Source organism: Gadus morhua, chromosome 7, assembly GCF_902167405.1.
Source record: "Gadus morhua chromosome 7, gadMor3.0, whole genome shotgun sequence".
In the NCBI taxonomy this organism is placed as follows: Eukaryota; Metazoa; Chordata; class Actinopteri; order Gadiformes; family Gadidae; genus Gadus; species Gadus morhua.
In genome coordinates this window covers 13,557,941-13,577,073 of record NC_044054.1, presented here as the reverse complement: position 1 = coordinate 13,577,073, position 19,133 = coordinate 13,557,941, and the positions used below count along the sequence as shown (strand labels likewise).

The following is a 19,133-nucleotide window of genomic DNA, read 5'->3' as shown; positions in this document are numbered from 1 at the left end:
TAGGGAGATTTTTTTAGACTGAATTTTTTAACTGATTTCTGAAGAGATTTGGAAGTAGTTCTGTTTTGTAGCTGACCTTGAGTTTGCCGAGCTCCACTTGAATCACGTTCTGATTGGATGGCAGGACAAAGACCGCTGGGAAGAGTTTGGTGTTTGGCTCCACCTGGGGAACAATTTGTTATCAACAGTTAAAGTAAGAAAATGACATAAGAAATGATATAATCAATCTATCATCAAGCATGCTTCTCCCCTGCCCTGACCTGGTAGAAGGTGTTGATCTCCTTCCCGTTTGCGGTGAAGTTCATGAGGCCGGTGTCGAGGTCGATCAGGCAGCCGATGATGAAGTCCTCCTGGCTGACCCGGGTCTGCTGGGAGCCGCTGAACTCTCCTCCCCACACCATGTAGCAGTTACTGCGCTTTATACTGCAGGACACAGGAAGTAGACTGTACTGATACTGAAGACACACAGGAAGTACCCTGTACTGATACTGAAGACACACAGGAAGTAGATTGTACTGATACTGAAGACACACAGGAAGTAGACTGTACTGATACTGAAAGACACACAGGAAGTAGACTGTACTGATACTGAAAGACACACAGGAAGTAGACTGTACTGATACTGCAGGACACACATGAAGTAGACTGTACTGATACTGAAAGACACACAGGAAGTAGCCTGTACTGATACTGAAAGACACACAGGAAGTAGCCTGTACTGATACTGAAAGACACACAGGAAGTAGACTACTGATGCTGAAAGACACACAGGAAGTAGACTGTACTGATACTGAAAGACACACAGGAAGTAGACTGTACTGATACTGCAGGACACACAGGAAGTAGCCTGTACTGATACTGAAAGACACACAGGAAGTAGACTGTACTGATACGGCAGGACACACAGGAAGTAGCCTGTACTGATACTGAAAGACACACAGGAAGTAGCCTGTACTGATACTGAAAGACACACAGGAAGTAGACTACTGATGCTGAAAGACACACAGGAAGTAGACTGTACTGATACTGAAAGACCCACAGGAAGTAGACTCTACTGACATTGAAGACATACAGGAAGTAGCCTGTACTGATACTGAAAGACACACAGGAAGTAGACTGTATCTAAACTAACGGACGCACAGGACGCGTTGAGGTTATTATAAATATTTTCCCAACATGATCATGAATACCTGTCATGGATATTTCCCTTGTCGTCCCCGACCGTCAAGGTCACGTTGCGGACCTTGGTGAGGTCAAAGTGGGCGTCGTGTTGGTGGTAGTCGGGGGTGATCCAGCCCACCCACACACCGCTGACCTCCTGGCCCGCAAACACCCGCACCGAGTAATAGTACTGCAGGAAGAGGAGGAAATTACATCATTGACTCTGTCATCATCAGCCCCATCCTCATCATCACCATCATCATCGTCATTTTCATCTTCATCATCAGCTTTATCATCATCGTCTACTTAAGATACCGTCCCGTCAATATTTGAAGATCTACGTCAGCATTGATGGATTTTGATGGCCGCGTCCGAGAAAGGTTTAAGCTTCAAGGAAGCTCACGGCATGACACCAAGGTGTGTGGTGCATTTCATACACAACATCACTCATAATAATGCACCTACACAAAGATGAAACTAAAATATGTGTCTACGTCAAAGATGTTGACATATAGCATGACCCATCATATACAATAATATACTATAACACTATATTAACAAAAATAACTACTAGGATTGTTCTACTCAAATGATTAACGTCTGTGATTCATCAACCAAGCATTATCTCAGCTCTACATTTTTAAATGCCAAATGTTGAGCCCAAATCCATGTTGGGTGCATGAACAATGTAACATGAATGGGACAGCAGGCGCTGGTACCGTGGTGGTGTTGAGGATGATGTCCACGTCGTCCCGGTCGTCCGGCACCACGTCCTCCATCAGGCGGGGCATGGTGGGCACCACCGGGGGGGGGTTGAGGAGCGCCGCCTTCTTGGCCTTGAACAGGAACCTGACGACCACAGGAGCACACAGCATGAGCACCGCACGCCCGCATATAGCACGCTTAAAGGGACACACACGCTGACTTTAGATATGAAGGTATCTGTTGAATGCTATCTATTATGCAGGCAGCCCCGAGCGCCGTTATTCTGTGGACTCACAAGGAGGCATTCAATGTTTCTTCACTACCTTAAAGGTTGTAGCGCAGGTCCGTCCCCTCTTATTAAAAAAGGATAGTGCTACCTCACGATGTGTCTGATAATTGCTAATAGCATCTTAATCAATAAGACACTGCCAATTGTCTACATTAATCCAAATCAACATGATCAAACTATGAATCAAACTATGAATCATACATGAATTCAAATAAATGCTAAACAATACAAATTCAAGATGAAGACAACATGAACCCAATATGAATCCAACATGAAGGAAACACAAATCCATCACGATTTCAATATGAATCCAACATGGATCCGACATGAATCCACCATGAATCCATCATGAATCCAACATGAATCTATCATGAATCCATCATGAATCCATCATGAATCCACCATGACTCTATCACGAATCAATCATGAATCCATCATGACTCCATCATGACTCCATCATGACTCCATCTTGACTCCACCATGACTCCACCACGACTCCGCCACCGACCCTTTCTTGCGGCTCTTCTCGGTGGACGCGTCCTTCTCGTTCTCCCCGTTCTTCAGCGCCGGCGTCTCCTTGGGCACCGACGCCTCCTTCTTGTCCTCCTCCTGCTCGTGCCGCGTGGCCGACTTCTTCAGCAGCTCGTACTCCGAGTCGGGGTCCATCTCCAGCACCTGGTCCTCGGGGATGGTGAGGGTGCGGGTCAGGGGCGTGGTGCCGGCCCGCACCTTGTAGGTCTGGTGGAACTCCACGGGCATGCTGAGGCGCAGGAACAGCAGGTCCGTGGCCGCGTTCTGGGAGCCGAACGTCTTGTGGGTCAGCTTCAGGCAGGGGGCGCTCTCCACCGTGCCGTCCACGCGGGACAGCTGTGGGGGGGGGGGGGACCAGAGGATGTGGTCATTACATAGAAGGGATGGAGCTCCTCTCAGGACATACAGGCGCTGGAGCTGTAATTAGAACTTACAGGGGATGTAGCTGCTGTCAGTTCATACACTTGATGTAGATGTGTGTATGTGTGAGAGTGAGTGTGTGTGTGTGTGTGTGTGTGTGTGTGTGTGTGTGTGTGTGTGTGTGTGTGTGTGTGTGCAGCTGCCACCATGTTGTCAGGACGTACAAGGGATGAAGATGATGTCAGTACATGGGTTACGAATCAAGACCCTCTTATTTTAGAATAAAGCCAAGCTAGAGGGGGGGGGGGGGGGGGGGGGGGGCACCTCGAGGTGGGGGTGGTCGGTGGGCACGGGGATGAACTGCGGCAGGCTCTTGCTGAACCACATGGTGATGTCCCGCTTCATGTTGATGGCGAAGGGTTCGAAGCCCTCCTGCAGGCCGCAGATGGTGAAGTAGCGCAGGCTGCTGACGTTCTGCCCCAGGTTGATGCGGCCCACCTGGGACAGACCCAGGCTGCACACCGGGATGAAGCCTGTGGGGAGAGGAGGGGGAGCAGGGGGAGGAGGCGGAGTCAGCAGGGAACCACTCCCCTGCTGATTCAGCGACACTGGCTCCCTGGTTCCCGAAGGATCAATTTAACATACATGTGTTAAGATATAAAGCTCTTCGTAATCTATCCCCGGTTTACCTCCCAGACCTCATTCTGACTACCAATCCTTCTGGCTTCCTGCGTTCTTCATCAGCAGGTCTACTGGTGTGACCAGCCCTCTACCTCTGCACAATGGAGGCCAGGACATCCTCCTATGCTGCACCTCAACTCCAGAACTCCCTTCCCCCTTCCATCCACATACTGGACTCCAGGACCGAATCCAGTACTGCTCTTGAAACCCATCTTTTTAAACTAGCTTACTCAATTTAACTGCATCTAATAATAAATATAGAATTTTAACTCATTGTGGAGCTATGCTCTGTAACTTAATGCCTGTCCAACTGTTGATTGTACTGTAGTTTGATTACTGGTGCTCTTTGGTTTATTGTATGTTTAATACTGATCTTATATGATGTAAGGGGACCTTGAGTGCCATGAAAGGTGCCGTTAAATGATTAAATATGATGATTATTATTATTGGGGACAGAATCTAGAATGGTACAGTATCACCTGATATCACATGGAGGAGCTGGGACCACTCACCCTCTCCTATCTCTATGTCCTTGAAGGCCATCTCGGACCCCGAGTCGCTGATCAGCATCTCCCCGTTGAGGGTGAACATGATGTTCATCTCCGTCAGGTCGATCATGCAGCCCACCACGTCACCAGACAGCCACTGGCGCCCAAACGGCTCGGTGCCCACGTGCCAGCGCTGGGCCTGTACACGGGACAAAGGCGGGGTTGTAGTTATCCCCCATGCTCTATCAGGGTCCCTGAGGGAGTGTAGGTTGGGGAGCTGAGTGGTCCCCCATCGTACCTTGAAGCCGTTGAAGACGTAGGCCAGCTCGTCTGCGCCCAGCTCGGTGTCGGCTCGGACACTGGGCCGGGCCCAGCCCACCCTCATCTCCCCGACCGTCACCGCCTCAAACTCAAAGTACCACTTCCCCTGGGTCACCCCGTAGGACTTCTCCGCCCGGAAGACCCTCACCTTATCGCCGCGGTTACCGCCAGACCCGGGCCCACCTTAGGTGCAACAGAAAGAGGCTCTTTGAGGCGATCGTTTACATTACCACAGCATTGATGATTACCTGAATCTCAATAATATTTCAATGGGGTGCAATATTTTCCATAACAGGATGCCTTTAACAGTTTTAAAAATGGAAAAAATATAATTTCAACGTTCCGATAGTATCCTTGATAATGCAAAAGCAACCGCAGAACACTATTACAATTTTAACCGATGAAAGTCGATATAAAAGCTGTTGTCTGTTGTCCATGCCAGGAGGGAGGTCCGGTGTATGTCCTTGGAGTCGGGCAGGTGTACTCACTGCACTCCTGGTCCGGGGGCTCTATGTTATAGCCGTAGCCGATCAGCGTGCGCACGGCGGCACACACGGTGTCCCGGTTGGTCTTCTTGGTTTTCTCATCCAGCAGGTTGTAAGGGACCAGCCGGGGATTACGCTTGTTGTATATGTCCTGCGTGACGGCGTTCGTTCAGTTTGAAATCATGTTTCGCATGGAAAGGACGGTTATTGATGGAAGGATGATTCCACAGCTGAAAATATTTTATTTCTGAGAAATATGTTTTAAGTAAACCTGTGTTTGTCTTACTTATGTATTTTTGATTCATTGTAAATAGCGTGTTTGAGTTAAACCTGATATTTTTTGTCTTTTCTTTATTTCTCATCTTATTGGTCCATACTATACTCATACTTGAGGTATGTCTCAACATTCAAATCGGACATTTCGTCTTGTATTTCTTTGACATTGCATTGGAGCGTTGTGAATCACAAACACCGGGTCCGCATCCTGAATCAAACTCTAAACCCGGCCATCCCCTGCTCGTGGTCACCTGTACAATGCTGTAGGTCCAGCCCTGACGGACACGGTCCCTGGCCCACACGTTGTGCCCGTTCTCCGCCAGCCTCTCCACCAGAGTGTTCTGGTTGGGGGTCAGCTTGACGTGGTTCAGGTCAAGAGGAATGGGCTTGTACCCGTTACTCTGAATATACCTGAGAGGGAAACAGCAGAGTTATTGATCGCATGCGATCAGATTATTGACTCAACAAAGACTCTGTCTCTGTTGTAACAGTGTCAACGGACACCCGTACGTTTTGGGTAGTTTGATCCTCTTCAGGTTCTCTTCTGCCTTCTCGTCGCCCATGCCCACATGACAGCCCAGCGCCAGCAGAGTCCTTCAAAATAAAAGCACACAGGAAGGAGTCAAACACAGACAGGGGGTACACACAGGAAACACAGTCCTAGATACAGCCTGGAAAAACACACAGGAAATACAGTCCTAGATACAGCCTGGAAAAACAGTCCTAGATACAGCCTGGAAAACACACAGGAAATACAGTCCTAGATACAGCCTGGAAAACACACAGGAAATACAGTCCTAGATACAGCCTGAAAATATAGTCTGGAGATACAGCCTTGAAAAACACAGGGAATACAGTCTGGACGTACAAAGGAAATCCTTTGGAGTAAAGGGCCTGAAGGCCTGAAGCGCTCACTTGAGTGTCTCCCCAGACATGGCCAGGTTGTAGTTCTTCTCGGGTTCTGGGAGACCCTGGAAGTCCACCAGACAGGGGTGCAGCTTCTTGTTGTCATCGCGGACCTGCACACACACACCATAGTCGTCTTAGAAGATGTTCTCCTGTTGGATCATTTTGAATCGCCAGCCGCAAGATGTGTCCTCATTTGAGGTTCACGCCAGAGACAACTGACCTCAGCGAAGGTCCACCCCTGCTCGATGCGGGTCACCGCCCACAGCTCGTGGCTGTTCTCTGCCAGCTTCTCTCGGATGCGCTCCAGGTGAGGTGGCAACACAATCTGCAAGGAGAATGGAGTCCTTAAAACATCAGCAGTGTTGCATCATTTCTTTGTTTGTTGCGCCAATGCCCTACCCTCTATCATAAGCTCACACTAATAATTAAACAAGCAACTAATAATTCTACCCACTTGACTACTGAATTTGAATTTGAATTTTTATTATTGTGTCATGCATTAGCATGCCCAGCCCACAAGGGCTTAGACACCATTATTAAACAACATAAACAGACCAAAAACCAAAAGTAGATGCTAAACAATACTAACGTTAACGATATAAACCATCCTGACGTTTCATCCAGGCTTTAGTAACAAAAGAGACTAACTTATAAACATTAAAGGTAAACAAACATTACATTGCAAACTACTATAGTTTTTTCTTTTGATTACTAAAGGTTCTGAATCTTTTCAGTTCTGTTGAAGCGCCCAGTGTTGGCGTCGCTCTGATATTGACTCCATGCTCCGATGGGTCGGGGTGCGGCCCTACCTGCACCGTGTCCACGGGACAGGGGGTGAAGGCGGTGTGGGACAGCGACTGGGTGGGCCCCAGGAGGTTGCGGACGCCGTTGAAGTCATGCTTGTACTCTTTGATGGGCTCGATGCGCAGTCGGTCTCTGGGCAACACCGCCTCGTAGCACGGGGCGTAGCCCGGGGGCGGGAGGAATTTGAAGTCGCCGTGGCGACCGCCCAGCAGGAAGCGAACCCTGGCGATTGAAAAATGGACAGTTATTAGTACTGATGTTATGATACATACGTACATTTTCTTCCTTTTCAATCAGTTTTTACACAGCATAAGTTCACTCTAGAATCTGTAATTGATAAATGTATCTCATGTTAACTGTATGAACAGTATACGGTATCCATTTTCCAAGTATCCTTCCTTTGAAACTGAGCAGTATGTTCCTGTTCCCTTCCTAGCCTAAGAACGGCCGCACCCTCTGGTGATATTTTATCATAATACCTTTTTCTGCAGTCCCACCTCAAGGTCCACACCATACATGTCTTATTCTCTTCCGCCCTACATGGTTCTCTGTTCTACGGCTCTTCCTGTCTTTGTTTGGTTTTCTGCCTCAGTACTTTACATGCTCTTGCAATCAGTGCAGAACCATAGGATGCTGGGCGAGCCACCCCGAGTGCACAGCTCTGCAATGCCTGTCTCCCTCAACAAGCTCCCCCTGGGATGGTCACGGCTCGGAGCACAACTGTCCGTACTTGACACCAGCTGAGAAGCTGACCACGGGGAAGAAGAGTCCGTCCAGGTTGAAGTCCTCGAACATTCCCTGCACCGGGTGTCCGTTGATGCGGAAGGAGATACTGGGCACGCTCAGATCCAGACAGCAGCTGACCACGTCGTCGGCGGTCAGAATGTGCTGGTCGGGCGTGGCCACGTTCCGCGGGACACGGCCTGCGGACATCAACACACAACAGGCTCTCTGGTGCTCTGCGTTTTTTTACACTGCTAAGGTCACGCCTTTTCACGTTTTTATCCTCGTGTTTGATTTTCACTGTCCTGTTCACTTACGGCTGCTGTAATGTCTGAATTTCCCTTATTTCGTTATATTACATTATTTAATGCAAAATGAATGCATTAGATAATCTCAGCATTCGTGAAGCTTTTAGTCTCTCCAATGGCGTGGTCGTGTGAAAAATACATGAAAAATGTTTTTTTAGTTTCCAGGTAAAGTCAGCTGGTCAAAAGCACTGCATAAATATAGACTTCATTTTTTAACGACTCAAGGCGCTTGTGACAGGTTGCATGCCTCACATTCAGCTACTCCCACCCTGGTGCCTGTCTCAAACAGACAAGGCAACAGCCATCTGGTTGGTGGTGGTGTGAGGGGTTAGGTTTCGGGCTCAAGGACATCACGACGCTCAGAATGGAACCAACCGGCCCCCCAGAATGTGAACTGCAGACGCTACCTGACCAGAGGTGGAGGCCGTCGAAGCCGTAGGAGTAGAGGTCGTCCCCGACGCCGTTGCTTCCCCAGCCCTCTCCCCCCCCGGGGTAAGGGCTATAGCCCTCCGTCAGGGCCCAGCCCACCCTCAGGTGCACCGGCTGGGCGGTCAGGAAGGGCTCCACGTGGTCCACCATCACCTCGAAATACCACTTCTTGTATTGGGTGGAGCCCTCGCACGTCCCCAGGAAGATGTTGGGACGCATGCTGGGGCGAGAAAAGGCACGACTAACTCAGAGCCGTCAATGGCCATACCATAAGACAGTGTGCTGTAGGACAGCAGATAAATACTGGACACCAACTATAGACAGGGTCTAGACAGGGTCTAGACAGGGGTCATGACAGGGGTCGTGGACAAAATTGCGCACTGCAGACTCGAATGCAGGCCCGCGGCGATCAAACTCAAACTCAGCTCTTATTTCCTGTTGTTGTAAAAAATAACCCCACCTTGTGGCGTAGTTGATGATGTTGGTTTGTAGGAGGAGGTCGCGACCGGGAAGCAGATTCTCTGTGATGAGATTCTGATTGGACCTCACGGCCACACCGTTACACACACAGAGAGAGCACAGCACATCCAGCACCTAAACAGACACACGCACACACACACACACACACACACACACACAAAACAACACAAACATTTACTTTAATATGTGATCATAAGATGATGTAAAAACACCGCATCAGACCCGACAACCTCCCGACCTTGTGATTGCGACCGTGTTTGTCCAACAGAGAGATGATTGACTTGATGTGGTTCTCTTGGATGATGTTGAGAACCTCTGGACTCTCGATCAGAACGCAGTACAGCACCTCCAGGATTCCTGTTGTGGGGGAAACCAGTGGGAGTCAAATGATCTGCAAAGCAGACGTCTGGGATCCACCTGGCTCCACCAGACAGGAGCTGTCAGGCCTCCCACCCAGAGGGGAATAAGAGGAGGCAGATGGAGCAGGCAAGGCCGGACCCTACCTGAAGAGGCCTCCAGGCGGTCCAGCTTGCTGACCAGCCAGTCCAGGTTGTCACAGAAAAGAGCACAGTTGGAGCGGTTCCCTCTGATCAACGAAGCTTCACACAGGGAGGAGAGAGAGAGAGAGACGTTGAACGTCTTCATAGTACAACTGAATGAACACATATGTAAATCATTAAATGGACACTTACGATTCTAAAATAAATTTATAAATAAATACCATAACAGCCCAATTGATCATTCGATCAATGTATCAGTCAATCTACTCCATCAGTCTATCCATCCATATTCTGTCTGTCTGTCTGTCTGTCTGTCTGTCTGTCTGTCTGTCTGTCTGTCTGTCTGTCTGTCTGTCTGTCTGTCCGTCCGTCCGTCTGCTTAACAGTGACCTAACCCTCCGTCAGAGGGAACCTACCCAGCAGTTCATACAGTAGATTAACAATCTCCTTCCAGGACTCAGCAGCCTCCTCTCCAGCAAACTCAGAAAAGTGTGCAGCCGTGTTGTAGACGTTGAGGCGGTCCACACAGTCCAGAACCAGAGTGATCATTCCCTGTTGGTGCACAGGAAAGCGTAAGGACACTGTGCACTATTTCTGTGGTTTGAACGTGTGCAGTCAATATCGTCCCAAAAGGCAAATGCATGCCATGAAAATGGTGGACGGTTGAATGCAGAGACGGGAGGTACAGGTATGGGCGATGGACAACACATAATGTGTGATATTGACTTAAGTAGGCTTGCCCTGAAACAAGGCTTCTCGTCAAGCCCTGGAACAAATTGAACTAAGTGCAAGATAACTTTGTTCCGCAAGCTATGTTAGCGACAGCAGCTCATTTTATGAACACAAAAATAACATTGCGACAGTTTACACGTGAAGGCGACAGGAGCTCAGGAGGTAGAGCGGGTTGACTGGTAACCGGAAGGCTGCTAGTTCGATCCCCGGCTCCTCCTAGAGTGTCGAGGTGTCCCTGAGCGAGACGCCTCACCCTGACTGCTCCTGATGAGCGGGCTGTCTCACTGCGTGGTTAACAACGGCGTCGCTGTGTGAATGTGTGAATGAATGGTTGCGGGTCGCTTTAGATAAAAGCGACAGCAAAATACCCCAAATGTGTAGGTAAATGTAAGGGGAGGTAGAACCCCCCCCTGGGCCTGTGTTGAAGCCCACCTCCTCCTGGAAGAGGTTCTGTCTGTTCTTCAGGGAGCGCAGCTTGGACTGCTTCTCCTCGTGCTCCAGCTCCTCCTCGGGGGGGTGGAAGTAGAAGATGAGGTCCTGCAGGGCGAGCACCACCGTGTCCATGGGCAGCGAGCCCGCGCCGCCCGACTTGTTCTTCCCGTTCAGAGCGTCCAGACCCCTGGGGGGGCACACGCAGCAGAGCCTCACACATATGGACCAGCCGCCGCGTGGAGGTACAGGAGACACTGGGACTCAGAATGATGGTTCTGTTAATATAGGATCTGAGGTAAAGCCATCTAGGCTTAGGGGCTTGTCCCAAACTCAAGTATAATGTATTAAACAACAAACACACATTATGATCAATCAATCACAGTGTTTTTTACGATTGAAAGAAACAGCTGAGTGGTTCTATAGGGTAGCAGTGTGGACTTATTTAAATAGATGTGTGATTGATAAACGGAGGTCAGGGTTATTCCATGATGAACTGGTATGGTGTCTTACTGGATAAACTGGTGGAACTGGTGTGTGGGCTTACTGGTTAAGCTGTTTAAACTGGTATGTGGTCTTACTAGATAAAAAGGTCAAACTGGTATGCAGTCCTACTGGTTAAACTGGTGAAACTGGTATGGTGTCTTACTGGTTAAACTGGTCAAACTGTTATGTGGGTCTACATGGTTAAACTGGTCTGTGGTCCTCCCGGATCAACAGGTTCAACTGGTGCGCGGGTCTTACTTGATGAACTGGTTGAAGAGGCCGTTGGTGCTGTAGATCATCCTGGCGGCTTGTGACTCCTCGGTCTGGGAGCGAGCCACGGTCAGGGCGTCGTCCATGTGGCCCTCTTTGTGGAGGATGGCCTGGTGGGGGGACACAGCAGCACGTCATCCATCCATACCTTACATAACTATTAGGTTTCTTCCACCTTCAATTAATTTGGGTTTTGATTTTGGTTTTACTTGAAAACACAGGCCACCACTTTGTTTTGGATTCTCTCTGTCTATCTTTCTCGCCTCTATCAGCACATAGGTCCACATTCTCTTGCTCTTTCTGACCTTCATCTCTCTCTCTCTCTCCATCTACCACCTATATCTCTCTATCTTTCTCTCGCTCTCTATCTACCCACCCTCTCCCCCTGTCACTATTCATTCATCTATACTTTTTTCTCTTTTCGCTATCTCTCTCTATCTTTCTCTCTCTCTCTCTCTCTCTCTCCCTCCATCTAGCAGCTATCTCTCTCTACCTTTCTCTCTCTCTCTCTCCCTCCATCCAGCATCTATCTCTCTACCTTTCTCTCTCTCTCTCTCTCTCTCCCTCCATCCAGCAGCTATCTCTCTACCTTTCTCTTCAGGGGTCCGAGGCGGGCTGACTTGGCGTCCACGGCGGCGTACGTGAGCCACAGTCCAGTGGTGAGGTGCTGGACGAAGCACATGGACTCCCCGTACTTGATCTCCGGGATGCCCATGCCCTCCACGTCCCTCTTCTTAGCCACCTCGATCTTCTCCTGCGCGGGGGAACGCACGAGAAGCACCGTCACGCGCGAGGAGGTGGAGGAGTTTGGATGAAGACGGTGTACGGTTGGATTCCCGGTCAAAATAATATCGTTAATGTTTAAATTAATTTCAGCATTATTGTAAAGGGCTTTGATTGGGCGTAGTGCCTGGAAATAAACTGAAAAAATAATTGATTGTGTTTTTGCGTCGACTAGTCATTTTATTTCACAATTACAAAGAATCTTAATCTAGATATACATCTGAATAGCTATTTTCCTCCTTACAAAGGTACAAGGGAGTCATCCTTGGGCAGGGGTCTGCATTCTCATTTTTCTTTTATTTGTTTCTTGACACGCACTAATATTTGGCGTTCACCGTGTATTTCCTCCAGTGAAATGACTTGCCTTTGAGATGCGGAAGCAGAAGGCGGACATCTTGGAGTTGGCCTTCTCGGGGTCGACCACCAGCAGGCCCTTCTCCTCGTCCAGACAGAGGTAGCGGCCCGTGGTGATGTGGCGGATCCGGAAGGACTGGCCCCATTTGATGTGACCCCCGCTCCACCTGCAACCAACAGTGACCAAAGGCATCGTTTTGGGTCCGGCAGTACCGCCACGTTAAAGAAGAACTCCTGTGGTGACGGCAAGGAGCCTGGATGGATACCAACTACGGCAAGGGGCGGAGTTACGCCTTGTTTCATGATTTATTCGATTTATTCGAACAAGGAGAAACCACAGAACAGAGTGGTGTGATGTCCTGTACTTCTAAAGTCTAACTAATATAACTAAACGATAACTGTGATGGGCGGTTCAACAAAATTTGAACGTGGAACTCACCCGATGCGAAGCGGCTCTAGTCGCCATAGTGACCGGGCGTGGCTGCAGACGGCGCCGCCCTCGTAATGAGCCACTCTGAACACAACAACAATCACCACCACGTCAGTCAGTGCACTGAGACCAAACGTGATGCGCTGTACGTCATGTTACGCGTGATGAACAACAGGCACCTGCGCTGGTCGTCTCCCTGGTCGGCAGCGGGGATGGCCAGACACTCGTCCATGTGTCCGTGGAACAGGCGGAGGACATAGCCTCCGGTCAGGAACCCTGGAGAACACAAAGGATCAGTGCAACGCTGCGACCGGCTTCTTGCAGGTCATGTCCACACTATAATACTTCACTATACTGGGATATTATTCTGACCAGAGGAACACAGAGGGCAGCATAATGCTATAATGAGCTTCATTCAGGATTTATTTGATTGAATAGGATTCAAATGTTATTCTTTGCAATGCTCTGCAACACCAAGCTATGCTTTCCTGCACTGTGCTAAGCATTTACTAACACCATTATCCTATTGCACAACGGTACTAAATGTCGAGGGCGGTGAATATACGTATGTCGAGGGCATGAAACTCATCAATCATCGACATGACATGTGAGAACAGAGGATGGATGTGTGGAAGGCAAAATGAGAGGGTGTGGTGGGGGGGGGGGGGGGGGAGGGGGGTGTCTTGTGTGGTTCAGAAGTGTCTGGGGAGAGGGAGAGGAGGAGGAGCCGTGGTTCTTGGCCGCAGGCGTGAAGACGGGGCGACAGGTGAGATGGTGACAGGGGGTGTCTGGTTACTAATCACGTCTCCTCTCTGTGATAACTCTGCGGTAACCGGAGCCCGGAGTCCAAAGCAGTGCCAGATGGAGCCCAACGACGCAGCGCTGCAAGGACCGCAGCCGTCAGAGGGCTGAGCGCGCTGAGTCCGGTCTATGAGTTATGCGTTAAAAACGTCACATCGCTTGCGAGGCAACGATCCCGACGTTCTCGTTCTTTCCCAGGCGAGTGTGAGCCGAGGGGGGGGGGGGGGGTTCAGAGGAGGGGGGATTAAAGGAGGAGAACGAGGAGGCAGAAGACGAGGGCTGGAGGTGGTACCTTCAGCTAGCTCACAGCCGGACATGACGGGCGTCATGGTCCACAGGGTCTGCATGAAGGAGGCGTCCACCATCAAGTCCCCACTGGCGTAGGAGAGGTGCTGGGAACACACACACACACACACACACACACACACACACACACACACACACACACACACACACACACACACACACACACACACACACACACACACACACACACACACACACACAAGAGGAGACACACACGTTGAGTCTGATCAACAAGACGGAGACAGAGTAACTGATGCCCTTTCACACGTGGAGGTTCAGTGAACAACAGACCAACACCTACCAGGTATCTCTCTGAGGACACACTGACCAGGATGAGGTCGTCTCCCACCCTGACCTTCTCCCCCTCGGACCTCTGCTTGGAGGCTGGGTGGATGGTCCACCAGCACGCCTCCCCTGGGGACACACACCGCGTCAGAGGGCAAGAGGACAGCATGGCGTGTCAGGGGTATAGACATCTGTATTGCAAAGTAATCATGATCAATGGGGATCAATGGCCAGGGTAGAATTGGGTAGATCAGAGAAGGGTAGAATAGAGCAGTGTTTTCAACCTGTGGTACCACTGGTGGTGGACAAGGGTACTGCAGGTGGTACGTGGGACTTTATTCCTGAGACGGACACATTTCAGCATCTGTATTTCATTGTAATGTGTTTCATTGATGTGTTGTTTTAAATTGTGTTTGCTAAATGAACCCTTTGGGGGCATAAGCAGCGTTGCTGACTTTCCACTGTTTCCCGCCGGTCATGGCGTGCCTGCAGATATAGTTGTGTATAAATGGCCTTCTCGCAGATATAGATGTGTATAAATGGGGTGCTGGTACTATGTGCCACTGCATTTGTATTTAAAAAAAGATTCTCTTTTGCCTACGAGGTGGTTCACGAAAGGCCTTGATAGTGATACCCCTAAAGTACACTATATTGTGTTGTGTTGTATTGTATTGTATTGTATTACAGTACTTAATTGTTTAGCAACTGCAGTAGCTGCTATCATTGCTGTAACACGGGGAATTGGTTAGCCTAGCGATTGTTGTACTTGCACTTGGTTCTATAAACATCCCTTCTGTACCGACAGCGATATATTGATGCACTTCTTATGACAAATATACTTTAAGTCAAGTCGCTTTGGATAAAAGCGTCTGCTAAATGCCCTGAATTTAAAATGTAAATGTAAAAGTCAAAGGTTGGAAACCACTGGACTAGAGAGCAGTTAGGTATAGAAGAATAGAGTAGGGAGGATTATAGTACAGCAGTGGAGGAGAATAGAAAAGAGTAGAACAGAATGTGGATGTGGATATGTCGTGTTAAATATGGACGCCCAGAGCTACCTGTAGAGTCCTCTTGCAGGCCCACATCAAAGGCCAGCTTGTCGGTCAGGGAACGCGAGGTGGTCAAACAGCACAGGTACTGGGTGACACAAGAGGACGTCAGTTACTATAACACCGTCGCTCCTGAGCCATGAGTTAGGACTTAGGATCAAGGATTGTTTGGCCTCATAGATTCCTCTTATTGTCAGCGACATCGCACTGAAACTAAGTTAACTATGTGTGTTACTGTCCCCAGAAAGCCCTTCACACCACTATTTGCGATATAAATGAATGTGATTCGCCGAATTGAAACGAAAAAAAAATGTCCCCAGAAAATGTAGTTCTCTTAGTATTAGAAGTTCTATCTCACAAAACATTGACCTAAGGTGCTGTGCAAAGATACTGAAATACCTGCTATTGCAGGGAGAGAGTTTGGAGTGGTGCACTTCTGTTCAGACTGTTCTGTATTGGACACAAGGCCATTGTGCATGGTTCTCTCCCTCCTCCATGCACCGTGTTGCCCCTTCAGCGTGCACCGTGTGTGTAGCCTGTCCTTACCATGCTTGAGTGGGTGTGTTTGAGCAGGATGGCGTGTCCATACAGCAGGGTTCGGTGACCCCCTCCCTGTGATGACTAACAAGAGGAGGAGGTTTAGGGGACGGTTACCCATGGTGTACTAAACACAACGTGCATGGATGGCTTCTTTGTTATTGTGGGATAGAACCATTCGGTTAAACAACAACCAGGAGTGATTGCATTGTATCATTTCATTATTTGATATTATTTACTACAGGAGAGGTCGGAGTACAGACTGAGCGTTAAAGTCGCAGGCAAACTAAGACCTTTAAACAGAACAGTAACGTCACGGGAACTAACAGCAAAAATACACTAAATGCCATCAGGATGACAGTCCCACAAAATCCTCTAAACAATGATCATCATAGACATGAGCAATTACTCCCTGTTTAACTTTGAACCGAAATAATACATTGTTTTGATTTCAGAAAGAAACACATTAGTGGAAAACATTCCCATTGGAATCATTTTAGAGAGAGCTCGAGCACAAGAAGAAGGACGTCACATAATGCAGGGTCTCGGCGGGTCCAGGCTGACAACCAACATGTTATACTGTGATTATAACGACAGACAGGCTTTAGTATACACAGACCATCGAGCACACGGGTTAGAGGGGATGCTTGGAGGGGCCGGTTGACGTCACTCAACTCCAAAACAGTATTTTCAAAAACAACAGAAATTCCCATAATCCCAGTTATCACCAAAGAGCATTGATATATATATATATATATATATATATATATATATATATATATATATATATATATATATATATATATATATACATACAAATATATATGAACATATATTTTCATGGAAAATATATCTGAGGAGTAAATGCATTAAAAGAGAGGTTAAGGTGGTCGACGACGATGACTCTGAGGTTGGGCGGATGTGAGTTTGAGTCTGGGTTTTTGAGGAAAGAATGGTCAGACATACCCATTTGTCCAAATCAACTGCCTAGGGGAGGAGGGGGTGTGGGGTCAAAAGAGAACAAAGTGAACTTCAGTTGCTACATGCTACACATACGCGTAAAAGCACTACCCAGAGTACTATACTCCAAAGCACTGTATAGTACTATGAAGTACACTACAGAACTACAACGCACTGTATAGTACTATACAGTACTATAAAGAACTACAAAGCACTGTATAGTACTATACAGAACTACGAAGGACTGTATAGTACTTTAAACTACTATAAAGAACTACAAAGGACTGTATAGTACTATAAAGTACTACAAAGAACTACCAAGCACTGTATAGTACTATAAAGTACTACAAAGAACTACCAAGCACAGTATAGTACTATAAAGTACTACAAAGAACTACAAAGAACTGTATAGTACAATACAGTACTATAAAAAACTACAAAGCACTGTATACTACTATACAGTACTATAAAAAACTACAAAGCACCATATAGCAACATAAAGGATTATACAGAAGTACAAAGCAGTGTACAGTAATGACACTGTATCACGTGTTAAACCCCTGGTGGTTTAGAATTACATTCATAGAAACAGCCTACATGTTTAGATGAACAACACACACCTATACTGGTACCATACATTTCAAACCACGGAAACTTCAGCGTTAAATTCATTAAAACATTGTACATCTTCAGATGCAAAGAGCAGTTTCACTTCATTCATTTTTGGATGGATCATCGTGGATTACCTCATCCAGAGGGACGTTGCACAGCGCCTCTTGTAGCGCCCGTAGGTACCATACATTTCAAACCACGGTAACTTTTGCGTTAAATTCATAAAAACATTGTACGCATTCAGATGTAAAGAGCAGTTTCACTTCATTTGTTTTTTTCGGTGGATTATCGGTGGATTACCTCATCCAGAGAAGTGTTGGACAGCATCTCCTGCAGTGCCCGTACAGACAGCGACTGCTCCAATATGAAGCAGCAGATGGCCAAGTCTGGGGGAACATTCTAGAAAAAGAATTATCCCTGTTATAAAACAACACACCTATTGAGGACACAAGGGGACGCAGTGAAGTGACAGGATGGGACAAGGTTCACCTGGGCGTTGGAGGTGGTCTCCAGGAAACAGAGACGGTTTCCGAAGCCTTCGCATGACAAACACAACTTGATCTGCTCCTTTAGGATGGACGCGGTGCACTGCAACACTACCTGGTCGTCCTGCAGAGAGACACAAAGGGAGTCCGAGTGAGATGGTAGACATATAGACAGTATAGACACTGAATATTGAATGCCTTTTCACTGTGACAGAAAAAAACAAAAGCACTGCAGATCCTTACGTAAGGATGATGTTCAGGAACAAATACACCCATTGGTTCCTGTTCATAATTCCTGCACACACTAATAATAAGGCTAAACAAATTTACTCAGCTTGAGCTTTTCATTTATTTTTCATTTGTTTGATTTAATTCGGTTAGTGAAATATTTAATTTCGTCATAGATTTGATTTGATCATGTCAACAGTTCAGGCTCATTAGGTTTATAGAGGGACGGGTGGGGATTTGTCTGACAAATCTTGATAATATCAACTCCTAGACGGTTCGGCCCTGACTTGAGAAAAGTCAAAGCCATTAGGAAAGCCGGCGAACAGGCACATCCTATGAATAGCTCCTAAGAAACAGCTGTTCTCCCTGCTTTTTACCACGTCCCATTCTTAACCTTCACTTGTATTTTCTCCTTTGTGGACGTTCCAGTACCCCCCCTCTCCCTCTCTCTCTCTCTCTCTCTCTCTCTCTCTCTCTCTCTCTCTCTCTCTCTCTCTCTCTCTCTCTCTCTCTCTCTCTCTCTCTCTCTCTCTCTCTCTCTCTCTCTCTCTCCCTGCCAGTCTGGCTCTAGCTCGCCCGCCACTCCTCTCTCGCCCTCTATTTCAGGCCCAGCACCTGCCGCCGACACATTCTCCCCCGGAAAGCAGTGGACATGTGAGATCAGACTGCTCGGCCCAGGCGTCCACCGAACAGCTCTCACAACATCGCAGGGTGCCGCCTCCATTAGTCATCATCGTAATTCAACTGGTTTTGTCATCACTATTTTCTCACTGTTGTTTTAACGTGGTGGAATAAGTAACATGGGTTGAAAACCGTGTTTACTTTTATTACTTATTATTATTTTGTGTACATTTTTTCCTTCAAGAGTTGCTGGAAAGGGAATTAAGGATCAGGTAGTGGGAGACAGTGAATACAGAGATGTGTTTTTAAGGACCA

The 19,133-nt window shown here is 47.8% G+C and overlaps 1 protein-coding gene across 1 annotated transcript in view; it reads right to left on the bottom strand.

The window, feature by feature from the left end:
- Nucleotides 1-19,133, bottom strand: part of LOC115546754 (ryanodine receptor 1) — a 67,209-nt gene that overhangs the window by 44,964 nt on the left and 3,112 nt on the right. The window contains exons 2-34 of the mRNA XM_030360489.1: nt 17,974-18,093; nt 17,785-17,883; nt 16,879-16,899; nt 15,922-15,996; nt 15,385-15,463; nt 14,343-14,455; nt 14,028-14,127; nt 13,114-13,210; nt 12,944-13,018; nt 12,515-12,671; nt 11,957-12,121; nt 11,356-11,477; nt 10,615-10,801; nt 9,867-10,002; nt 9,454-9,549; nt 9,189-9,307; nt 8,931-9,064; nt 8,449-8,690; nt 7,741-7,933; nt 7,016-7,232; nt 6,427-6,531; nt 6,213-6,316; nt 5,808-5,891; nt 5,549-5,708; nt 5,025-5,172; nt 4,514-4,719; nt 4,240-4,414; nt 3,371-3,579; nt 2,664-3,022; nt 1,881-2,010; nt 1,191-1,351; nt 261-423; nt 77-163 (exon numbers count right to left, since the gene is read on the bottom strand). Coding sequence (XP_030216349.1) covers nt 77-163; nt 261-423; nt 1,191-1,351; nt 1,881-2,010; nt 2,664-3,022; nt 3,371-3,579; nt 4,240-4,414; nt 4,514-4,719; nt 5,025-5,172; nt 5,549-5,708; nt 5,808-5,891; nt 6,213-6,316; nt 6,427-6,531; nt 7,016-7,232; nt 7,741-7,933; nt 8,449-8,690; nt 8,931-9,064; nt 9,189-9,307; nt 9,454-9,549; nt 9,867-10,002; nt 10,615-10,801; nt 11,356-11,477; nt 11,957-12,121; nt 12,515-12,671; nt 12,944-13,018; nt 13,114-13,210; nt 14,028-14,127; nt 14,343-14,455; nt 15,385-15,463; nt 15,922-15,996; nt 16,879-16,899; nt 17,785-17,883; nt 17,974-18,093 — 4,638 coding nt within the window. The remainder of the gene's footprint in view (nt 1-76; nt 164-260; nt 424-1,190; nt 1,352-1,880; nt 2,011-2,663; nt 3,023-3,370; nt 3,580-4,239; nt 4,415-4,513; nt 4,720-5,024; nt 5,173-5,548; nt 5,709-5,807; nt 5,892-6,212; nt 6,317-6,426; nt 6,532-7,015; nt 7,233-7,740; nt 7,934-8,448; nt 8,691-8,930; nt 9,065-9,188; nt 9,308-9,453; nt 9,550-9,866; nt 10,003-10,614; nt 10,802-11,355; nt 11,478-11,956; nt 12,122-12,514; nt 12,672-12,943; nt 13,019-13,113; nt 13,211-14,027; nt 14,128-14,342; nt 14,456-15,384; nt 15,464-15,921; nt 15,997-16,878; nt 16,900-17,784; nt 17,884-17,973; nt 18,094-19,133) is intronic.